The sequence below is a fragment of the Saccopteryx leptura genome, chromosome 4 (genome assembly GCF_036850995.1).
Source record: "Saccopteryx leptura isolate mSacLep1 chromosome 4, mSacLep1_pri_phased_curated, whole genome shotgun sequence".
In the NCBI taxonomy this organism is placed as follows: Eukaryota; Metazoa; Chordata; class Mammalia; order Chiroptera; family Emballonuridae; genus Saccopteryx; species Saccopteryx leptura.
Window position 1 is genome coordinate 129,604,936 of NC_089506.1, and position 19,340 is coordinate 129,624,275.

Sequence of the window (19,340 nt, forward strand, 5' to 3'; positions counted from 1 at the left end):
ACTTTGCCTGGTACTCTGCGTCAATGAATGTCACTGTATAAACCATCTTTGCTGCTGTGTAAGCCCTACTGCCAGCAAACTTGTCCATAGACCTGGACCCTTCAATTCTGTTAATCACTGAATTTGTTTATAAATGAAGCCATTTGCAATGATTGTTTTATTAACTCTTCAGTGTTTTCCAGGTAGTAATGGTATATTTTTAGATGGTTCCTCCACATTTGTGTCTCTTCCCTTCACACTTGGTGGCTGGGTGATCTAGTAGGGGTTGAAGTGTAATCCCAGCCTGGTTTTGATTAACTTGATTGGCATATAGTAGAGAGAATGCCAACAACCACTACCACCATAGGGTAAAATAGCATAGTTTTCTATGCTTCCACTTTATTTTAATGAGCAAGCAACTAGACTCAGAAATGTATAAATATGTTTGAATAGAATAGGACTTATTTTATTCAATTTCTGTTTTTTAATTGAAACAAATATATTGAGGATATTGCAAGGCTTTAACTTGCTAGGCTAAATATTTGGCTTTTTATATTTTGAAACTCCTCTAGTGCATATAACTAGAATATGTAACTTTACTCTACTTTCCTACAAAATCCTGACACTGGTAATTCACACCTTCCCACCAGCCTAAATAAATTAAGTCTCTAAACTATTAAAGGACCAAGAAATATCTCTAAGGCCCACTGATAAGATTTTTGGTTTGCAAATGGCACCCATTTCTGGGGTTGTTTTACAAGTGTGACCAATTTAGCCATTAGTCCAAAACATAACAGAACACAAGAGTGACGTTCAGATGGTTGAACAGAAATAAATTTTGGTACTTGAGAGTCTGTCATCTGGGTGCCCAGATTGACTCAGAATTGATGATTCTGAATTTCATAATGATGGACTTCAGAGCTCTTTATTAGATTCTTAAAAAGCAGAAATAGAAATGGTTAAAATTTTAGAGTGAAATCCCTAAAGAAATAAGTAAGATTTACTAATCATTTGAATGATTACTCAAAATTATTATTAAACGAACAAGCACACAGAACTCCTTCCCGCAAATGATCCATTGGTGGGTGAGGTAATTCCACATCCCTGATAAATAATCATTTTAGCTTCTAAAATACCTTTATAAAATTAAAGAGTATTGGATTTTTTTTAAGTCTCTGTAGCAAGAAAAACAGTAAGATGTGATGATTCCAGGTGTCCCCATGTGACCTTGGGCAGGTCTGTTTCCATTTCTGTCTCTGGACTTTAGCTTTACATTTGTATACTGAGGAGTCACTCAAGGGAATCAAGGGTTCCTTTACCCACAAATTATCTAGTTCTATCTTTTGCAAAAGAAAAAAATCATGTTCGTCCCCACCAATAAGCCAGCCCCCGAGTGCGCTGTGCAGTGAGCGTCGCTGGTTGTGGTAGAGCGCCCCGAGTGCGCTGTGCAGTGAGCGTCGCTGGTTGTGGTAGAGCGCCCCGAGTGCGCTGTGCAGTGAGCGTCTCTGGTTGTGGTAGAGCGCCCCGAGTGCGCTGTGCAGTGAGCGTCGCTGGTTGTGGTAGAGCGCCCCGAGTGCGCTGTGCAGTGAGCGTCTCTGGTTGTGGTAGAGCGCCCCGAGTGCGCTGTGCAGTGAGCGTCGCTGGTTGTGGTAGAGCGCCCCGAGTGCGCTGTGCAGTGAGCGTCTCTGGTTGTGGTAGAGCGCCCCGAGTGCGCTGTGCAGTGAGCGTCTCTGGTTGTGGTAGAGCGCCCCGAGTGCGCTGTGCAGTGAGCGTCTCTGGTTGTGGTAGAGCGCCCCGAGTGCGCTGTGCAGTGAGCGTCTCTGGTTGTGGTAGAGCGCCCCGAGTGCGCTGTGCAGTGAGCATCTCTGGTTGTGGTAGAGCGCCCCGAGTGCGCTGTGCAGTGAGCGTCGCTGGTTGTGGTAGAGCGCCCCGAGTGCGCTGTGCAGTGAGCGTCTCTGGTTGTGGTAGAGCGCCCCGAGTGCGCTGTGCAGTGAGCGTCTCTGGTTGTGGTAGAGCGCCCCGAGTGCGCTGTGCAGTGAGCGTCGCTGGTTGTGGTAGAGCGCCCCGAGTGCGCTGTGCAGTGAGCGTCTCTGGTTGTGGTAGAGCGCCCCGAGTGCGCTGTGCAGTGAGCGTCGCTGGTTGTGGTAGAGCGCCCCGAGTGCGCTGTGCAGTGAGCGTCTCTGGTTGTGGTAGAGCGCCCCGAGTGCGCTGTGCAGTGAGCGTCGCTGGTTGTGGTAGAGCGCCCCGAGTGCGCTGTGCAGTGAGCGTCTCTGGTTGTGGTAGAGCGCCCCGAGTGCGCTGTGCAGTGAGCGTCGCTGGTTGTGGTAGAGCGCCCCGAGTGCGCTGTGCAGTGAGCGTCGCTGGTTGTGGTAGAGCGCCCCGAGTGCGCTGTGCAGTGAGCGTCTCTGGTTGTGGTAGAGCGCCCCGAGTGCGCTGTGCAGTGAGCGTCTCTGGTTGTGGTAGAGCGCCCCGAGTGCGCTGTGCAGTGAGCGTCGCTGGTTGTGGTAGAGCGCCCCGAGTGCGCTGTGCAGTGAGCGTCGCTGGTTGTGGTAGAGCGCCCCGAGTGCGCTGTGCAGTGAGCGTCGCTGGTTGTGGTAGAGCGCCCCGAGTGCGCTGTGCAGTGAGCGTCGCTGGTTGTGGTAGAGCGCCCCGAGTGCGCTGTGCAGTGAGCGTCGCTGGTTGTGGTAGAGCGCCCCGAGTGCGCTGTGCAGTGAGCGTCTCTGGTTGTGGTAGAGCGCCCCGAGTGCGCTGTGCAGTGAGCGTCGCTGGTTGTGGTAGAGCGCCCCGAGTGCGCTGTGCAGTGAGCGTCGCTGGTTGTGGTAGAGCGCCCCGAGTGCGCTGTGCAGTGAGCGTCTCTGATTGTGGTAGAGCACCCCGAGTGCGCTGTGCAGTGAGCGTCGCTGGTTGTGGTAGAGCGCCCCGAGTGCGCTGTGCAGTGAGCATCTCTGGTTGTGGTAGAGCGCCCCGAGTGCGCTGTGCAGTGAACGTCGCTGGTTGTGGTCGAGCGCCACTGTCTGGGAGCCCTCTCCCCTCCACGGGCCACCCTCCCTCCCGCCCTTTGCAAGAAAGGACCTTACAAATATATTCAAATTAAACTTTTAAAATAACAGAGAAAACTTAATGTGCTATCTCTCCCCAAATAGATACATTTTCAAATTTTAAGTTAACAAAACTTTTGTATTTGTGGAATTTTAGGCATTAACAATTTGGGGAAAGGAGGGCCTGGGGAACAGAGGGGACTGGTTTGCAGGGATTTATTCATGATTATAACATATTATGTTGATCACATCAACATGGGGGCACTTCCATGCCTGATTATCCTTATTCTATAAGTAGGGTCAGTTCATTACTGTGTTTCTTATTAACATTTGTATATTTTATATATTTGGATCATTCATTTCTTTTCTTCAAATATATATCATTTTTGTTTCTTTTCCTACCCACCTTTACTTATGGTCAAAATACTTTTTCAGGAATGGGATTCCCTTAAATTACAGAATTATCTTCAACACTCTGGGCAATGTACAATATTGTCTTGTTTTTTTTCCCCCATTCAATTTTACAATGCAAGAAAAGATTGACATTCTTTAGACTTTGCCACAAGTCCTGAAGCCTTCTAATTACTTTATGCTAATATAAATTGGTGTTATCAGTGTCAAATGTAGTATGTTTACTTATGTGGTGAGATTTAAAAATGATTTTTCATTTAAGGATTTTGGGCTCGTGAAGTGGGTAAGATGGTTGGATTGGAGCATCCTCTCATTCCGGTTCAACATCAATACGTTGTTACTTCGACAATCCCTGAAGTAAAAGCTTTGAAACGAGAACTCCCTGTGCTCCGTGACCTGGAAGGATCTTACTACCTCCGACAGGAGAGGGATGGGCTCCTGTTTGGTCCATATGAAAGTCAGGAGAAAATGAAAGTTCAGGACTCGTGGGTCACCAGTGGAGTCCCTCCAGGTAAGCTTAGCGGATGGAAGTATGTGCATATCAGACATGTGTGTTTTAGTTTCCCTAAGGCCCGGGGCTGGCTATAGTATAAGATGATGCCATAATACTAGCCTATCGGATGCCTGGGTTATTGCAGATGAGGGGTTTGAGGTAACCTCTCTTATCCCTTTGAATAATCACAGCAGGGAGTAAGGAAAGAGAAAAGAGGCATTTGGTGGTGAAGAAGCTAAAGAAACATATTCCCCACTGCTGCGGACGGCACTAGGTAATTTTTACCTGCCCACACCTACCTCCTGCCTCCTTACTCTTTCCTTACTCCCCTCCTGCTAAGTCTGGTTTCCAGATTTGGATACAGCTGCTATTATGCTTTGACAGCTGGAAACACGACAGGTGTCAGAGGCAGAATATCCAGCCTGCTAAGCATGAAAGCCTTGGAGTCTGTCACAGAGCAGGATAGGTTAGGATTCCACACTAAAGTTCCTACCTACTATATAAGTGGATGTGGAAAAGGCTCCAGCCTCTATGCTAAAGCAGGAAGTATTAGAGTTTCTCTTCCAAGTTCTGTAAGAGAAAAGGACCTGCTTTTGTTTTTCATGAAATGTTTTTACAGAGTTGGATTAAAGATTGGGTCAACTAAGGAGGTAGTCTAGGTTTGAATCTTATAAAAGGAGCTAAAATGTCATCAGGGAACTGAATTATTATAAGGGATATAAAGAAATGGAAGATTTTATACTTTCTGTAATTATAATTTGACAAGCTACTTGAGATAGCAACTGAATCTCTCCCATCTATCTCTCAAAGAGCACCTATGACAATGTCATAACAAATACCCACTGGACTGTCTTCAGCAGAAGTTGGGCAGTTGTCTGAGGGCTTTAGTTTTGCTGAGTGGACGTGCACATTTGGGCCTGAGCAGAATAGCTCCTGACCCCAAAGGAAGGCCTGGTCTGCCACCAGAGAGTCTCCCTCTTTGCTCTGCCCCATGCTGGCAGCCTCTCCACCAAATAATGTTGAACAAATATTTAAGTAATTGCAGTTGGAGGGAGGGCCAGATTGTTGGCTGGCCCTGAATGCCCACATGTCCTGGTCCAGTGGAGATCTATAGGTCTCCATACCACTGACCTGACATGTGGCCCATGGGAGAAACAAGAAGAAGCTGTGGGATGCTGTGGGAAGTCATCAGTGCTGGCGGACATGCTCTTTTAGAGGGTCACCTTCGGCCCTGTTTCAATCACAGTGCCTGTTAGGACTGAAAAGATAATTGTGCTTCCAGGCTCAGACTCCTTTCTTGGAAGTCTAGCCCTTGGCTATGTCAGGGAGCAGACTCAGTGGGAAAGGCCTCCATGACATTCCTTCCCTACTAAGAGTTAAAGGGGGTCTAGAATCTATCATCTTAGATCCTAGGGTAGTTTCCCAGTGTCCTGACATGGCTTAGTAGACTCCCATTTGCCCTCACCTGGGAGGATTGTGCAGATTTTATAGTTATTTGAAGAATTAAATCCCCCTCTTTCTCTCTCTCTTTTTTTTTTATTCAGTGAAAGGAGGGGAGGCAGAGACAGACTCCTGTATGTGCCTGGACCAGGATCCACCTGGCAAGCCCACTACGGGCAATGCTCTGCCCATCTGGGGCATTGCTCTATTGCTTAGCAACTGAACTCTTCTTAGCACCTAGGTGGAGGACACAGAGCCATCCTCAGTGCTCAGGGCCAACTCGCTCCAATGGAGCCATTGCTACAGGACAGGAAGAGAAAGACGGGGAGGGGGGAGAGGGAGAGAAGGAAAGAAGCAAGAGTGGGAGGGGTGGAGAAGCAGATGGGCACTTCTCCTGTGTGCTGTGACTGGGAATTGAACCCAGAACATCCACATGCTGGGCAGATACTCTACCACTGAACCAACTGGCCAGGGCAAAATATTTCTCTCAATAAACCAAATAATTGTCATTTTTAAAAAATTGTGACGGAAGACAATTGGACTTTGGGTGATGGGAACGCAGCATAATCAAATGTCAAAATAACCTAGAGATGTTTTCTCTGAACATATGTACCCTGATTTATCAATGTCACTCCATTAAAATTAATTTTTTAAAAATTGTGATTGAATTAAATACTGAAAAGTATTAATATGGATAAATTAAGATTTTCTGTTTATTAAAAAGGTTAACTTGCATGATTTTATTGTTTTAAGAAATAATATTGTTCTCCATAAAACAGTAGGTACCCATCTGTTGACTGTGCATATCAAGTTTAGACTTATAAAAGAAAAGAGGAAGCACCTTCCTAACAGGCCATCTTTAAGTGCAAGCTGCTTCAGAGACTTGCATTACTCTAGAGTGCTTGTCAGTGCAGCTGTGGCATCTGGCTCCCACTGGCATGTCCTTTCAGGGTTTGGAAAGGAGCTCTTTGAGTCTGACCTAGACCGAATCATGGAGCACGTCGAAGTTGCCATGGAAATGGTTCCAGTCCTGAAAAAGGCCGACATCATCAATGTTGTCAATGGTCCCATCACCTACTCTCCTGACATTTTGCCTATGGTGGGTCCCCATCAGGGGGTCAGAAACTACTGGGTGGCTATCGGTTTTGGGTGAGTATCTCCATGTAATTCATCATTTATTAGAGAGTCATGCAATTTAGGTAAGTCTTGTCCCATAATCTCAGGCCAAAAAAAGAAAATGGGAAAAGGGCAGAGAGTTTTTCCCTTTTGTGACTAATGAAATGAAGGCAATAAAAAAATTTTAGTCTTAAGCTTTGCACAGTGGCAGTATCATAGCCAATGAGGTTTATCTGAGGGGCAATTATTGCTAATTAAAAATTATAGTCTTAAAACCTGATTGTATAATGGTTTAATCATTTGTATAGGTTTTAAAGACTTACACAAAGAAAGGCAATGATTTCCTGTAACTTTCTCTTTGCGTATTTCCTGCCATTTCTATTATTTGTGTCTCTTTTCATATTGTGTATGTTCAGATAGTTGTTTGCCCAAATTTTACAAGGATGTTTTCATAATGCAATGTGACAAAGATAATTCAAAGAATCAAATGTGTGACATATCTGATGCTATTTTCATCATAATTCATCTTTGTGTAACATGATTTGTTTTTTATGATTCCTTGGGTTGTTTACTATTTATAATTTCATTGCCCATTTGATGCTTCATCTCTAATATTTGTGCCATTACTTTGGTGAATAGTGATGTCAAATACCATTTACTATCATATCGCAACTTCTAATATTCTATTTTTCTTCCATATTTTATTTGGTTATTTATTCAACTAATATTTAATGATTGCCTACTAGTGCTGTGTCCTGGGCTACAGCTGAGAGCAAGGCAGTGAGAGCTGAGCAGAGGTGCAGGGCTGGTTGAGGGGCTGTTCTGCCAACAGGAGAGAGACTGGGGTCTGAACTAAGGAAGCAGCAGCAAGGACTGAGAGGAGACAAAATTACTTAGATTTGGTGACTAATTGCAATAGGTCTTAAGGGAGAGACGAAAATTGCAAATGATAGATAGCAGCCTTTCTAACTTCACATCTGGTTGGATGCTGGGGCTATAGGCAGAGAGAACCAGAAAAATAATGAGTGTCATTTTTGATAGGTTGGGTTTGAAGTATTAAGGTTAAGTCTGTGGGACATCCAGAGGAAAAAAAACCAGATGGAGATATGGGACTTGGAGGTATAATGTAACTGAGGGCTTAGGCTTCACCTTTACAGCCTATATGTAGGCATGTGCATATGGAAGTGTTTCTCTTGTACATTACTTGTGTATCATCCTTGGAGAATGTCTATTTGTATCTTTTGCCATTTAAAATATTGGATTATTTGCCTTTTTGTTAAGTTATACAAATTTTTTATATATTCTAGATAAAAGACCCTCATCAAATATATGATTTATGTTATTTTTTCTCCAATTCTGTGGGTTATTTCACTTTCTTGATAGTATACACTGAAGCACAAAGTTTTTGGTTTTAATGAAGTCCAGAGCACTGGCTGGTTGGCTCAGTGGTAGAGCATCAGCCCAGCATGTTGATGTCCCAGGTTTGATTCCTGGTCAGGGCACACAGGAGAAGTGGCCATCTGCTTCTCCACCCCTTCCCCTCTCCCTTTTCTCTATCTCTTCCCCTCCCGCAGCCATGGCTTGGTTGGTACAAGTTGACCCCGGGTGCTGGGGATAGCTCCATGGCCTCGCCTCAGGTGCTAAAATAGCTTGGTTGCCAAGCAATGGAGCAATGGTCCCAGATGAGCAGAGCATCGCCCCATAGGGGGCTTGCTGGGTGGATCCCAGTTAGGGTGCATGAGGAGTCTGTCTCTTTGCCTCCCCACTTCTTACTTAAGAAAAAAAATGAAGTCCAGAATGTGTATTTTTAAAGTAAATTTATTGGAGTAACATTGGTTAATAACATAAATTTCAGATGTACAAATTTATAATATGACATCATATACTCTGTGTGCTCACCACCTAAAGTCTAATCTTTTTCCATCACCATATATTTGACCCCTGTACCCTCTTAATCCTCATCATCTCTCTTCGCCTCTGGTAACCACCATACTGTTATCTGTATTTGTTTTTTCTTTGTCTGTTTGTTACCTTTTGTTTATATTCTATATATGGTTCTTATATGGAGGTTCCTCAAAAAATTAATAATAGAGTTACTATATGACCCAGCAATCCTTCTGGGTATCTACCGGAAAAATTTTAAGACACTTATTTGTAAAGATCTATATACCCCTATGTTTGTTGCATCATATTTACAACAGCTAAGATGTTTCTTATGTGATATGATGGAATCCTCACATTGGCTGCCTCTCGCGGCTTATATCAGTGATGCTTCCCATGTCTGGCTGATCATCAAAATCCCCTCACGGGAATGTTTAAAAACAGAATTCAACTTCATGGTTAGTCACTGCATGTGCTTCATTCTCCTTTATATGTTACCTATGAAATTCCTATTATTTGTCCCTAGAACTCATGAATGACGTGCTGAATTGGAAAACTAACATGCAAACAGATTCCAGATGCCACTCCTCTAGATTCTGACCCAGTCATCTAGAGAGGGGCCCAGGAAGCTTTATGTTTATGTCTATTTTTCTGATGCAGCCAGTCCATAAGACAAGTCATTGTAAACTGTCTACAAATCTGCCAGTGCTTACTTCCCTTACTCACAGGTCACCCTCAGACAAGGATGTTTCATTTTTGTTTGGTCACAATCTAATAAGTTTTTCTGCTTCTGGGTGACTAACACAGTGTCCCCCCCCTCCCGCCAATGTTTGATGAATTGTACTGAATTGAATCTAGCTTTCTTGGCTTAGAACAGATTATAAGCAGCAAATTTAAAGAGGGGAGAGTGCTTTATGATGTAACATCTGACAGTTTAAGTGTTATCATAAAAAGCAGACACAAGAACTCAAAAAACATCGCCGCTGGGCCTTTGAGAAGAAACAGGTTCTGCAAATTAATGCTCAAGATCGAAGAGCCTGACTCTCCTCCAGTCCCTCCACATCCACCTCACACACTCCTTCTTCATGACAACCTTATCAACCGGGCACAGGCCGTAACTCTCCTCCAGTCCCTCCACGTCCACGTCCAGTCCCTCCATGTCCACGTCACACACTCCTTCTTCATGACAATCTTTTTTTTTTTTTTTTTTTTTTTTTCATTTTTCTGAAGCTGGAAACAGGGAGAGACAGTCAGACAGACTCCTGCATGCGTCCGACCGGGATCCACCCGGCACGCCCACCAGGGGGCGACGCTCTGCCCATCCTGGGCATCGCCATGTTGCACCAGAGCCACTCTAGCGCCTGAGGCAGAGGCCACAGAGCCATCCCCAGCGCCCGGGCCATCTTTGCTCCAATGGAGCCTTGGCTGCGGGAGGGGAAGAGAGAGACAGAGAGGAAAGCGCGGCGGAGGGGTGGAGAAGCAAATGGGCGCTTCTCCTGTGTGCCCTGGCCGGGAATCGAACCCGGGTCCTCCGCACGCTAGGCTTCATGACAATCTTATCAACCGGGCACAGGCCATAACTCTCCTCCAGTCCCTCCACGTCCACGTCACACACTCCTTTATGAAAATCTTATCAACTGGGCACAGGCCATCTCTGCTGCTATACAAGGCTCAACAGCCACCATGTACTGCTTGCCTACTGTGTGCTTTTAAATGCCATGTCAATTAAGTCTTCATCAACACCATAAAGAAAACGAGAAGACTAAAGTTCAGGGTGGTGACCCAGGTTGCCCAAGGTAACACAGCTTGCAGGGGCAGAACAAAAATCATACGAGAACTTTTGGTTTTATACTTTTAGGTACTAAATCAGGGGCTCTCAACAGAAGTTTCATAACACTCAGTTGTATGGCATTTTACATATACATTGTTAATGGTCAGAGATCAGAAGTTTGTAAAAGATTTACTTGTTAAAAAGAAATTAGAGCCTGACCAGGCGGTGACACAGTGGAGCCAGGTTCAAAACCCCGAGGTCTCTAGCTTGAGTGTGGGATAATAGAAATGACCCCATGGTTGCTGGCTTGAAGCCCAGGGTTCCTGGCTGAGCAAGGGGTCACTGGCTCAGCTGGAGCCCCCCAGTAAAGGCACATATGAGAAAGCAATCGATGTACAAATAAGGTGCTGCAACAAAGAATGGATGCTTCTCATCTCTCTCCTTCCTGTTTGTCTGTTCCTATCTGTCTCTCTCTTTCTCTGTCTCTCTTGCTAAAAAAAGAAAAAAAGGAAAAATTAGATTTGATTCAGGATTATCCCCAAATAATAGCACTCTGCCCTATTTGTTTACTCATGGGCATTGTTGAAACAGAAAGAATACGATGGTGTAGCAATGACACCAGAGGAAACCGAAGTACAGTCCTGGCTGTGCTCAAGAAGTCTGCCAAAGGCCTGACCTGTGGTGGCGCAGTGGATAAAGCGTCGACCTGGAAATGCTGAGGTCACCAGTTCGAAACCCTGGGCTTGCCTGGTCAAGGCACATATGGGAGTTGATGCTTCTAGCTCCTTCTCCTCTTCTCTCTCTCTGTCTCTCTCTCTCCTCTCTAAAATAAAAAAATTTAAAAAAAAATAAAAATAAATAAAAAGAAGTCTGCCAAGGATGTGAATTCTTTCATGTGTGTCTTGGCTGAAAAAAGATTTAGAATAGGGGTCAGGAATCTTTTTGGCTGAGAGAGCCATGGACGTCACATATTTTAAAATGTAATTCTGTGAGAACCATACAATGACCTGTGTACTTTATGTGTTGTCCCGGAGGACAGCTGTGATTGGCTCTAGCCATCCACAACCATGAACATGAGCGGTAGGAAATGAACGGATTGTAATACATGAGAATGTTTTATATTTTTAATGTTATTTTTTTTTATTAAAGATTTGTCTGCAAGCCAGATGCAGCCATCAAAAGAGCCACATCTGTCTTGTGAGCCATAGGTTCCCGGCCCCTGATTTAGAACCATTGAAGAAGTCAAGTTCAATAACAGGGAGTGTACACTGGGGTCAGATGAATGAATTTGTAGACGGAACCTGCTCTTTAGTGCTGTGTGTGTTATATAACCCCTGTGTGCAGGTTGGTTTTCTCATTGGTAAAAATAGAGTTGCTAAAGAGTTAATCAACTTGTACAAGTTAGATGGAAACAATGCCTAGAAAATGGTAAGCACTTTCAATTAATGTCAGTAAAACTTTATACAGTTTTGAGTCTTGTAAACAGTATCCTTGGCTCTCAAAAATGGCAACTATTGTATCTCATACATTGGGCCTGGGTAAAAGAATAAATATTTTAAGCATATATTTTATCATTTTTCTTGCTTTCTTGAAACTTAGTGAGATTGTTTGGATGACCTGCGGTTTCTCTTTTAAACTAGCAAGAATTATCGATTGTTGTCTTTTTATTCTGTTTCAAAAATAGTCTTATACCAAATTTAGGCATTCTTTTTTATAGAATAGCAAAACTGGTATCCTGTTGTGGGAAAAGTTAGTTGACATTTCTAGTCTTTGCTAAGGTCCTCCTGAGCCCTTAGAACCTGTGATTCTGGCTGTTAAGCTGCTGTTATTTGGGGTCTTGGAATTTCTCACATTTAGAGGTCTGCTCATGTAACTCCTTTCCTCTGTCATATTCCCATAATTCCCTGCTCACCCAACTCCTCAGAAGCCTCTCAACTTAAACCACAGATAAACCTATAAAAAAGTCCTTTGTTAGACAAGAACAGAGTAGGACAGCACATAACCAACATTAAATTATGATCCCTTTATCTGTATCACATTATTTGCTGCAGTCATGTTATTGGTTTAAAAGCATTTTCATGTGAAAATAGAAAACAAGCCTATCTTCTGTACCAAGTGACCTATCAGTTATAAAATACAGGTGCCAGTATATCTTTCTACCTCCTCCTCAAGTCCTAGGGTGAGTGCCTATTGACTGAATGCTTCTAAAATAATGGCTCAAGAACCTTGCACAGAACTAAATTAAGTCAAAGGAGAGACGAGCATACCACTCTATAGTGTACATATTTCTTCCACAAATTTCCTATCAGGATCATTACAGATCAAGAGGGCAGTCGACTGTCAACTATATCTGTCTGTTGCTTTCTTCCACACATGTTCCTAAAGTGAACATCTTACTGACCAAGAGTTGTGGGCTATTTTGCAGGCATGTATCTCTTGAAACTGTGGAAACAAACTAGCTATAAAGTCAAACACATTTGATTTGGATGCCTAAATATGTTTTCTTTTTGAGGAAAAAGTGATAGACTATGTAAATTGTGTGTTCTGAATGCACAGAGCACCCTGATTTTAAGGCCCTGTAAAATATTTGTACATATTTTGTTGTTTGAAAACAACATGTTAGTAACAACATGTTTATCTCTGCATTTGAAAGATATGGCATAATCCATGCTGGTGGCGTGGGGAAATACCTCAGCGACTGGATCCTGCGTGGAGAACCTCCTTTCGACCTGATAGAATTAGATCCCAATCGCTATGGCAAATGGACAACCACTCAGTACACTGTGGCCAAAGCAAGAGAGTCCTACGGCTTCAACAATATTGGTAAAGGGCAAATTGGTAACACTGGACTTGCAGCGCCTCTGACTTCAGATGCTTTTTATTTAGTATATTTGGGTGGGTGTGGTTAGGGAGTCTAAAAAGCCTCGTACCTCTAAGATACAACAACAAAAACCCTATATCAGTGTATATATTTATGTCAATTTATGTGTGGAATATATCAGTGATTTTCAATTTTAATTTACTTTAACCTTTGATGATCAATATAAAAATGACAGCTTCCAGGGTTTTTAAAACATAACTTTAATACATATATAGTTTAGGATTTTAAGTACTGTTTTTCCATTTTGTGAGTCCTTCAAAGTATTTTACAGCTCTGGTTATATGCTATTTAGAGTACTGTTTTTCCTTGTTCAGTGGGGTATCCTAAAGAAGAACGGTTTGCCGGGAGGCCAACTCAGCGAGTCAGTGGGCTTTATAAAATCCTGGAGTCCAGATGCTCCATGGGGTTCCATGCGGGCTGGGAACAGCCACACTGGTTCTACAAACCAGGCCAGGACACTGGGTACAGGTAAGTAAATAACATAACATGCCTGTGGCTCTGACTGCAGAATGCGATTTCAGAGGTGGAGCAGAGGGACATCAGTGCCGTTTCCCTCCCGCTGTGTCACTCCAGCCCAGTCCAACACATCCTTTCTGGCAGTAGAGGCATTCATCTACCCTGCATGACGCTGCCCCACATCTAGGACCCATTAGGCATCAAGAGTCCTACTGCCCACCCTGTGAACCCTCTGCTCGGCATTCTCAGGAGTTCAGAGGAAACTCCCCCACTCCAAATTCTCACATGCCTTCAGCTGGCTCCCAAGGCTTCATCCTGCTTGGATGCCTGGTTGAATCACATAGTGTGGAAATATGGGTCTTTTCCTATGAAGGCAGCCACTTCCTGCTGTGTGTACACTGAGTCACACAAGTTACATATACTGTTGCTAATTTAGGGGAAAGGATCATTTACTTAGCATTTGTGGTTAAGCTAAAACATAAACAATGCCACTAAACCAATTCTCTGAATTTCTCTGAAGTTGTTGCCATTTCTTTTCTTGAATTACCTGCCCTTATTATACTTGTGATTAATAGTGATTATATATTTTTTTCTCATGAGAATTTATAAATCAAGAGAAAACAAATAGCAAATCTAGAAATTATCTTTTTTTTTTTTACTTGTCATAGTGCTTCTTTAAACAGGTTTTTATGTCTACTTTAAGACCATATCTAAATGGGGCAAAGCATAGTAGAGCATCAGTTGTTGGTTAATAAATTTGGGCTCCTCAGGCAGCCAGGCTAGATTATCTTGGGGCAAAATGCTGGTTTGGTTTTTCCTAAATGACTCAGATAATTGCCAGATCTGTTCTTCACCTTGTGCTGTTTGAATCAGCCTGTTTCCTCTACTATTTTAATAATTAAACTACTGAAAACTCATTTTGCAAACTTAGCAGCTGCTCTGACGTAAACTGCCACATTAGAAGTCCACTTCAAACAACAGAAAGGACCCTGCATAATGAATCAGGAGACCTTTGTTCAAGGCCCAGTTCTGTCATTAAAGAATGCAAAGTCCTTAGAAGTCACTTGGTGTCTTTTTTTCTAAAAAATGAAGATGTTAGATCAAATCCTTGCTTAGTCCAGGTGTAGAGCCTGTTAGAATGTAGAACATGGGCCCTCCCCCAGACCTGCTGCATTAGAATTTGATTTTAACTAGTGCAAGTGATTTGTGTTTGCATTAATGTTTGGGAAACACTGGACAAGACAGCTCCACCACATATATTCTGATTTAATTAAAGCAAAAAAATTGGCTCTTTTCCCCCCATTGATTTGAGAGAGAAGAAGGAGAAGGGAGTAGAGAGAGAGAGAAGCATCAACTCGCTGTTCTACATAGTTGTGCACCCATTGGTTGCTTCTTATATGTGCCCTGATGGAGGCTCAAACCAACAACCCTGGGATGGAGCCAGTGCTCTATCCACTGCACCACCAGCCAGGGCTCAAAATTGGCATGTTTAAAAATGTGCCTTAGGTGACTCTAATATACAACTAAGGTTGAACACCACAGGGCTGGTTGACTTCAAAACTCTCTTCCAGAATAGAAAGCCCACATGTCTTATTTTATTTTCTAGCTAATAAATACTTTATTCACTATGAAATGGGTTAAAGGGATATATAAGTAACTTTTAAAAAATCAGATTTCAACATACATGTATGAATTGCCGAGAACAGTTTTAGGCTGCATTTTTTTCCCTCCAAATGGGATTTACTAGACGAATTAAAATATGCTTACTCTGTAATTTTCTGAAAATGAATGACAGTTGTTTTATGACAAACATTGTGTTTCAGGCCAAGTTTTTACCGCACAAACTGGTTTGAGCCGGTGGGTTCTGAGTATAAACAGGTTATGCAAAGAGTAGGAGTGATTGACCTGTCACCATTTGGCAAGTTTAACATCAGAGGCCAAGATTCTATTAGATTGTTGGACCGTCTTTTTGCAAATGTCATTCCAAAGGTAAATAACCTTATAATGGTACAAGCTCCAGGATTGTGGTCTGCTTAACTCTCTATCCTCTCATTTAAAAAAAAAAAAAAAAAAAAAAAAAAAAAAGGATATTTCAATCCGCCTGATTTCTTTCTTTCTTTTTTTTTTTTTGTATTTTTCTGAAGCTGGAAACAGGGAGAGACAGTCAGACAGACTCCCGCATGCGCCTGACCGGGATCCACCCGGCACGCCCACCAGGGGGCGATGCTCTGCCCCTCCGGGGCGTCGCTCTGTTGCAACCAGAGCCACTCCAGTGCCTGAGGCAGAGGCCGAGGAGCCATCCCCAGCACCCGGGCCATCTTTGCTCCAATGGAGCCTCGGCTGCGGGAGGGGAAGAGAGAGACAGAGAGGAAGGAGAGGGGGAGGGGTGGAGAAGCAAATGGGCGCTTCTCCTGTGTGCCCTGGCCGGGAATCGAAGCTGGGACTCCTGCACTCCAGGCCGACGCTCTACCACTGAGCCAACTGGCCAGGGCCCCGCCTAATGATTTCTGTATGAACACTAGAACTCTTCAACTGATCAAGCCTATTCTAGCTATTTTTTTTTTTTTTTTTTTGTATTTTTCTGAAGTTGGAAATGGGGAGGCAATCAGACAGACTCCCGCATGTGCCTGACTGGGATCCACCCGGCATGCCCACCAGGGAGCGATGCTCTGCCCATCTGGGGCATTGCTCTGTTGCAACCAGAGCCATTCTAGCGCCTGAGGTAGAGGCCATGGAGCCAACCTCAGCACTGGGGCCAACTCTGCTCCAATGGAGCCTTGGCTGTAGGAGGGGAAGAGAGAGACAGAGAGGAAGGTGAGGGGGAGGGGTGGAGAAGCAGATGGGCGCTTCTCCTGTGTGCCCTGGCTGGGAATCGAACCCAGGACTCCCGCACTCCAGGCCAACGCTCTACCACTGAGCCAACCGGTCAGGGCTTCTAGCTAATTTTTAAATTTAGATTTCTGTTAAATAAATTACTACCTAAGGATCTTCTGATTTTGCTTAATTGTGTCAACAGGAACTACAACATTGACTGAAGTATAATTTTTATGACAATTGTAATTTAAACTGAGAACTTCAAAATTAATCTTGGTCTTAGGTTTATAAATATGTAATTCATACAATTAATATAAATGATAAGATTCAGATTTTTTTTTATTGTTGACACTACATTTTATTTCCATGTTGCTTGTAAAGAATACAGAAGATAATTTTAAATTCTATTGTGTAGGTGGGTTTTACAAATATAAGTCACATGTTAACACCAAAAGGTCGAGTGTATGCTGAGTTGACTGTTTCTCACCAGTCTCCTGGGGAGTTTTTATTAGTAACTGGTTCTGGATCAGAACTTCATGATCTTAGGTAAGTGCACACCTAGTAAGAAAATTTTATATGGGTTAAACATGGACTCAATCTTAAGCTGAATTTTTCTTTCACCAGTAGTTGAAAGTACAACTTTAATTCTTAAACATTATTGTTTCAAATAAGCTTCAAGTCTTTATAGGAAATTACTTAAAGTGAGGAGCCCTGTCTCCATCCCCCTTCAAAAGGTAATCCCTCTACGGAGTGTACTGGTTCCGGTAATATCAACTCCCATTTATTAGACATCATCAATGTGTCAGAACTTTTTTTACATATTATCTGAACGAATTCTCTTAATAAATAGTGTTGCATGGTATATATTATTCCCATTTTCAGATGAGAAAACTGAAATTTGGGTTAAAGTAACTTGCTGAAGCCAGTCTTTGATTCCAATACCCACATTCAGCAAGCTGCCTCCCTGGGCTGTCTCCTCCCTGATGCACACTTTGTGCTCTTTAGTCCATAGCTGGGTCTGATTGTTGACTAGCCACGTCAATCTTCACATGAATCTTTAGTCTACTATAAAACCTGTATGTAGTCTTTAGTCTAGTATTCAAAAATCATTTGGAATATTATTGTTTAATAAATGTCAGACTAGGAGTAAAAAGAACTATCATAAAAATTGGGCAGGAGAAATCTTGATGCTATTGGATTCTCAGTCTCATTATAAAATGATGCAAATTATATCATTTAATCCAAGATACATTGGGAAACATTTTAGTAGCTTAGCTTTGTATAAATTCAGATGATCATTTTATGATAGACTTGTGTAGTTCTGAGGACTGCTCCATAAATTATAAATAAGCTCTATAGCTGGCTTCCAAGAACTCATAAGACAGAAATTGAAACTATTTTTTAGAGTTTTTGTGTTTTCCTTGTGATTGTCAAAGCAATTTTGTATCTGATGACAGGCACATTATTAACTTTTGGCAGCATGAATGTGACTCCTGTGTATAGGTATTAGAGAAAATTGGGGCTTAAATTAATTTTTTAAGATTAAGTCATTAAGCCCTGGCCGGTTGGCTCAGTGGTAGAGCGTCAGCCTGGCGTGTAGAGGTCCCGGGTTCGATTCCCAGCCAGGGCACACAGGAGAAGCGCCCATTTGCTTCTCCACCCCTCCCCCTCTCCTTCCTCTCTGTCTCTCTCTTCCCCTCCCGCAGCCGAGGCTCCATTGGAGCAAAGATGGCCCGGGCGCTGGGGATGGCTCCTTGGCCTCTGCCCCAGGCGCTAGAGTGGCTCTGGTTGCAACAGAGCGACGCCCCAGAGGGGCAGAGCATCGCCCCCTGATGGGCAGAGCGTTGCCCCCTGGTGGGCGTGCCGGGTGGATCCTGGTCGGGTGCATGCGGGAGTCTGATTGTCTCTCCCCGTTTCTAGCTTCAGAAAAAAAAAAAAGATACAAAAAAAAAAAAAGATTAAGTCATTACTTTAAATGCAATAGTGCTGTCACTATTTAAAATAATTGTGTAGCAGAACTCATTTAAATTCAAGGATCTTCTGTACAGTGAAAATTATCTCCAATTTATATAAGAGGGTGGTTTATAGAAAATCACTTACCATCTCTGGGACTGTTTCTTCTACGTTAAATATTAGGTGATTATATGAAATGATACTCTGGGGACTTTTTGGTAATTCTAGACACAGTGCATGTCTTCTGAGAAATAATAATGTTATAAACATGCATTATTCAAGCAAGATTTAACACAATGTTTATGACTCAAATGCAGATGGATTGAAGAAGAGGCAGTCAAAGGTGGATATGATGTTGAAATTAAAAACATAACTGATGAGCTTGGGGTCCTTGGAGTTGCAGGGCCACATGCAAGAAAGGTCCTTCAGAAACTGACCTCTGAAGATCTTAGTGATGATGTTTTCAAGTTCCTTCAAACCAAGTCTTTAAAGGTTTCCAACATTCCTGTCACTGCTATTAGGATATCTTATACTGGTAAGAATCGAAAAATAACCTAGAGTAAGTCTCTAAAATATAAAAGAAGCTACCAGAAATGGTCTCTTTCTCTGTATGTCTGTCTTTTGTCAGTATAATTTTAGAGGAAGAGTTTTCCTGCCCAACTTTTATGACAATTCTATCTATTCACTTTTAGTCTGAGAAAGTTATACACAGATTTCCAGTTGTCCTATAGCTGCCTACCATTTGTAAGGGTAGATAAAAGAATAGGAGACATCGGCTGCTGGAATTGTTGGAAGGGTTGACAGAATATTTAGGCCAGCTGACTCTATCTGGGGACACTCAAGATTACCTCCCATAGAATATATGCACTGTCTTGAACATATCAGGCACCTCTCTTACAGCATTCCTGTTCTCTATCCTTCTTTCTAGACTCTACATGCATTAGAGAAGTCTTCATATAGCACCTAACCTTGCACATAATAGGTATTCAAAACAGAGTTGAATGAGTGGGCTTCAACTCCCCATTGGTGCACTGGGCTCACTTTTAACTTCATCTAGACTTCCTTGTCCTGTCACAGAAGGAGTACTTGGTGCCCAGGCATTTGTTC

General features: G+C 42.9%; 1 protein-coding gene and 1 pseudogene across 2 annotated transcripts in view; both read left to right on the top strand.

The window, feature by feature from the left end:
* The window catches only part of DMGDH (dimethylglycine dehydrogenase), a 74,932-nt gene that overhangs the window by 23,316 nt on the left and 32,276 nt on the right, over positions 1-19,340 (top strand). For both annotated transcript variants that reach the window (XM_066381696.1, XM_066381695.1), the window contains 7 exons: positions 3,691-3,939; positions 6,312-6,510; positions 12,783-12,952; positions 13,325-13,478; positions 15,290-15,455; positions 16,696-16,826; positions 18,551-18,768. In XM_066381696.1, the coding sequence (XP_066237793.1) occupies positions 3,691-3,939; positions 6,312-6,510; positions 12,783-12,952; positions 13,325-13,478; positions 15,290-15,455; positions 16,696-16,826; positions 18,551-18,768 (1,287 nt within the window). The remainder of the gene's footprint in view (positions 1-3,690; positions 3,940-6,311; positions 6,511-12,782; positions 12,953-13,324; positions 13,479-15,289; positions 15,456-16,695; positions 16,827-18,550; positions 18,769-19,340) is intronic.
* LOC136404586 (U4 spliceosomal RNA) lies at positions 6,671-6,796 on the top strand (annotated as a pseudogene).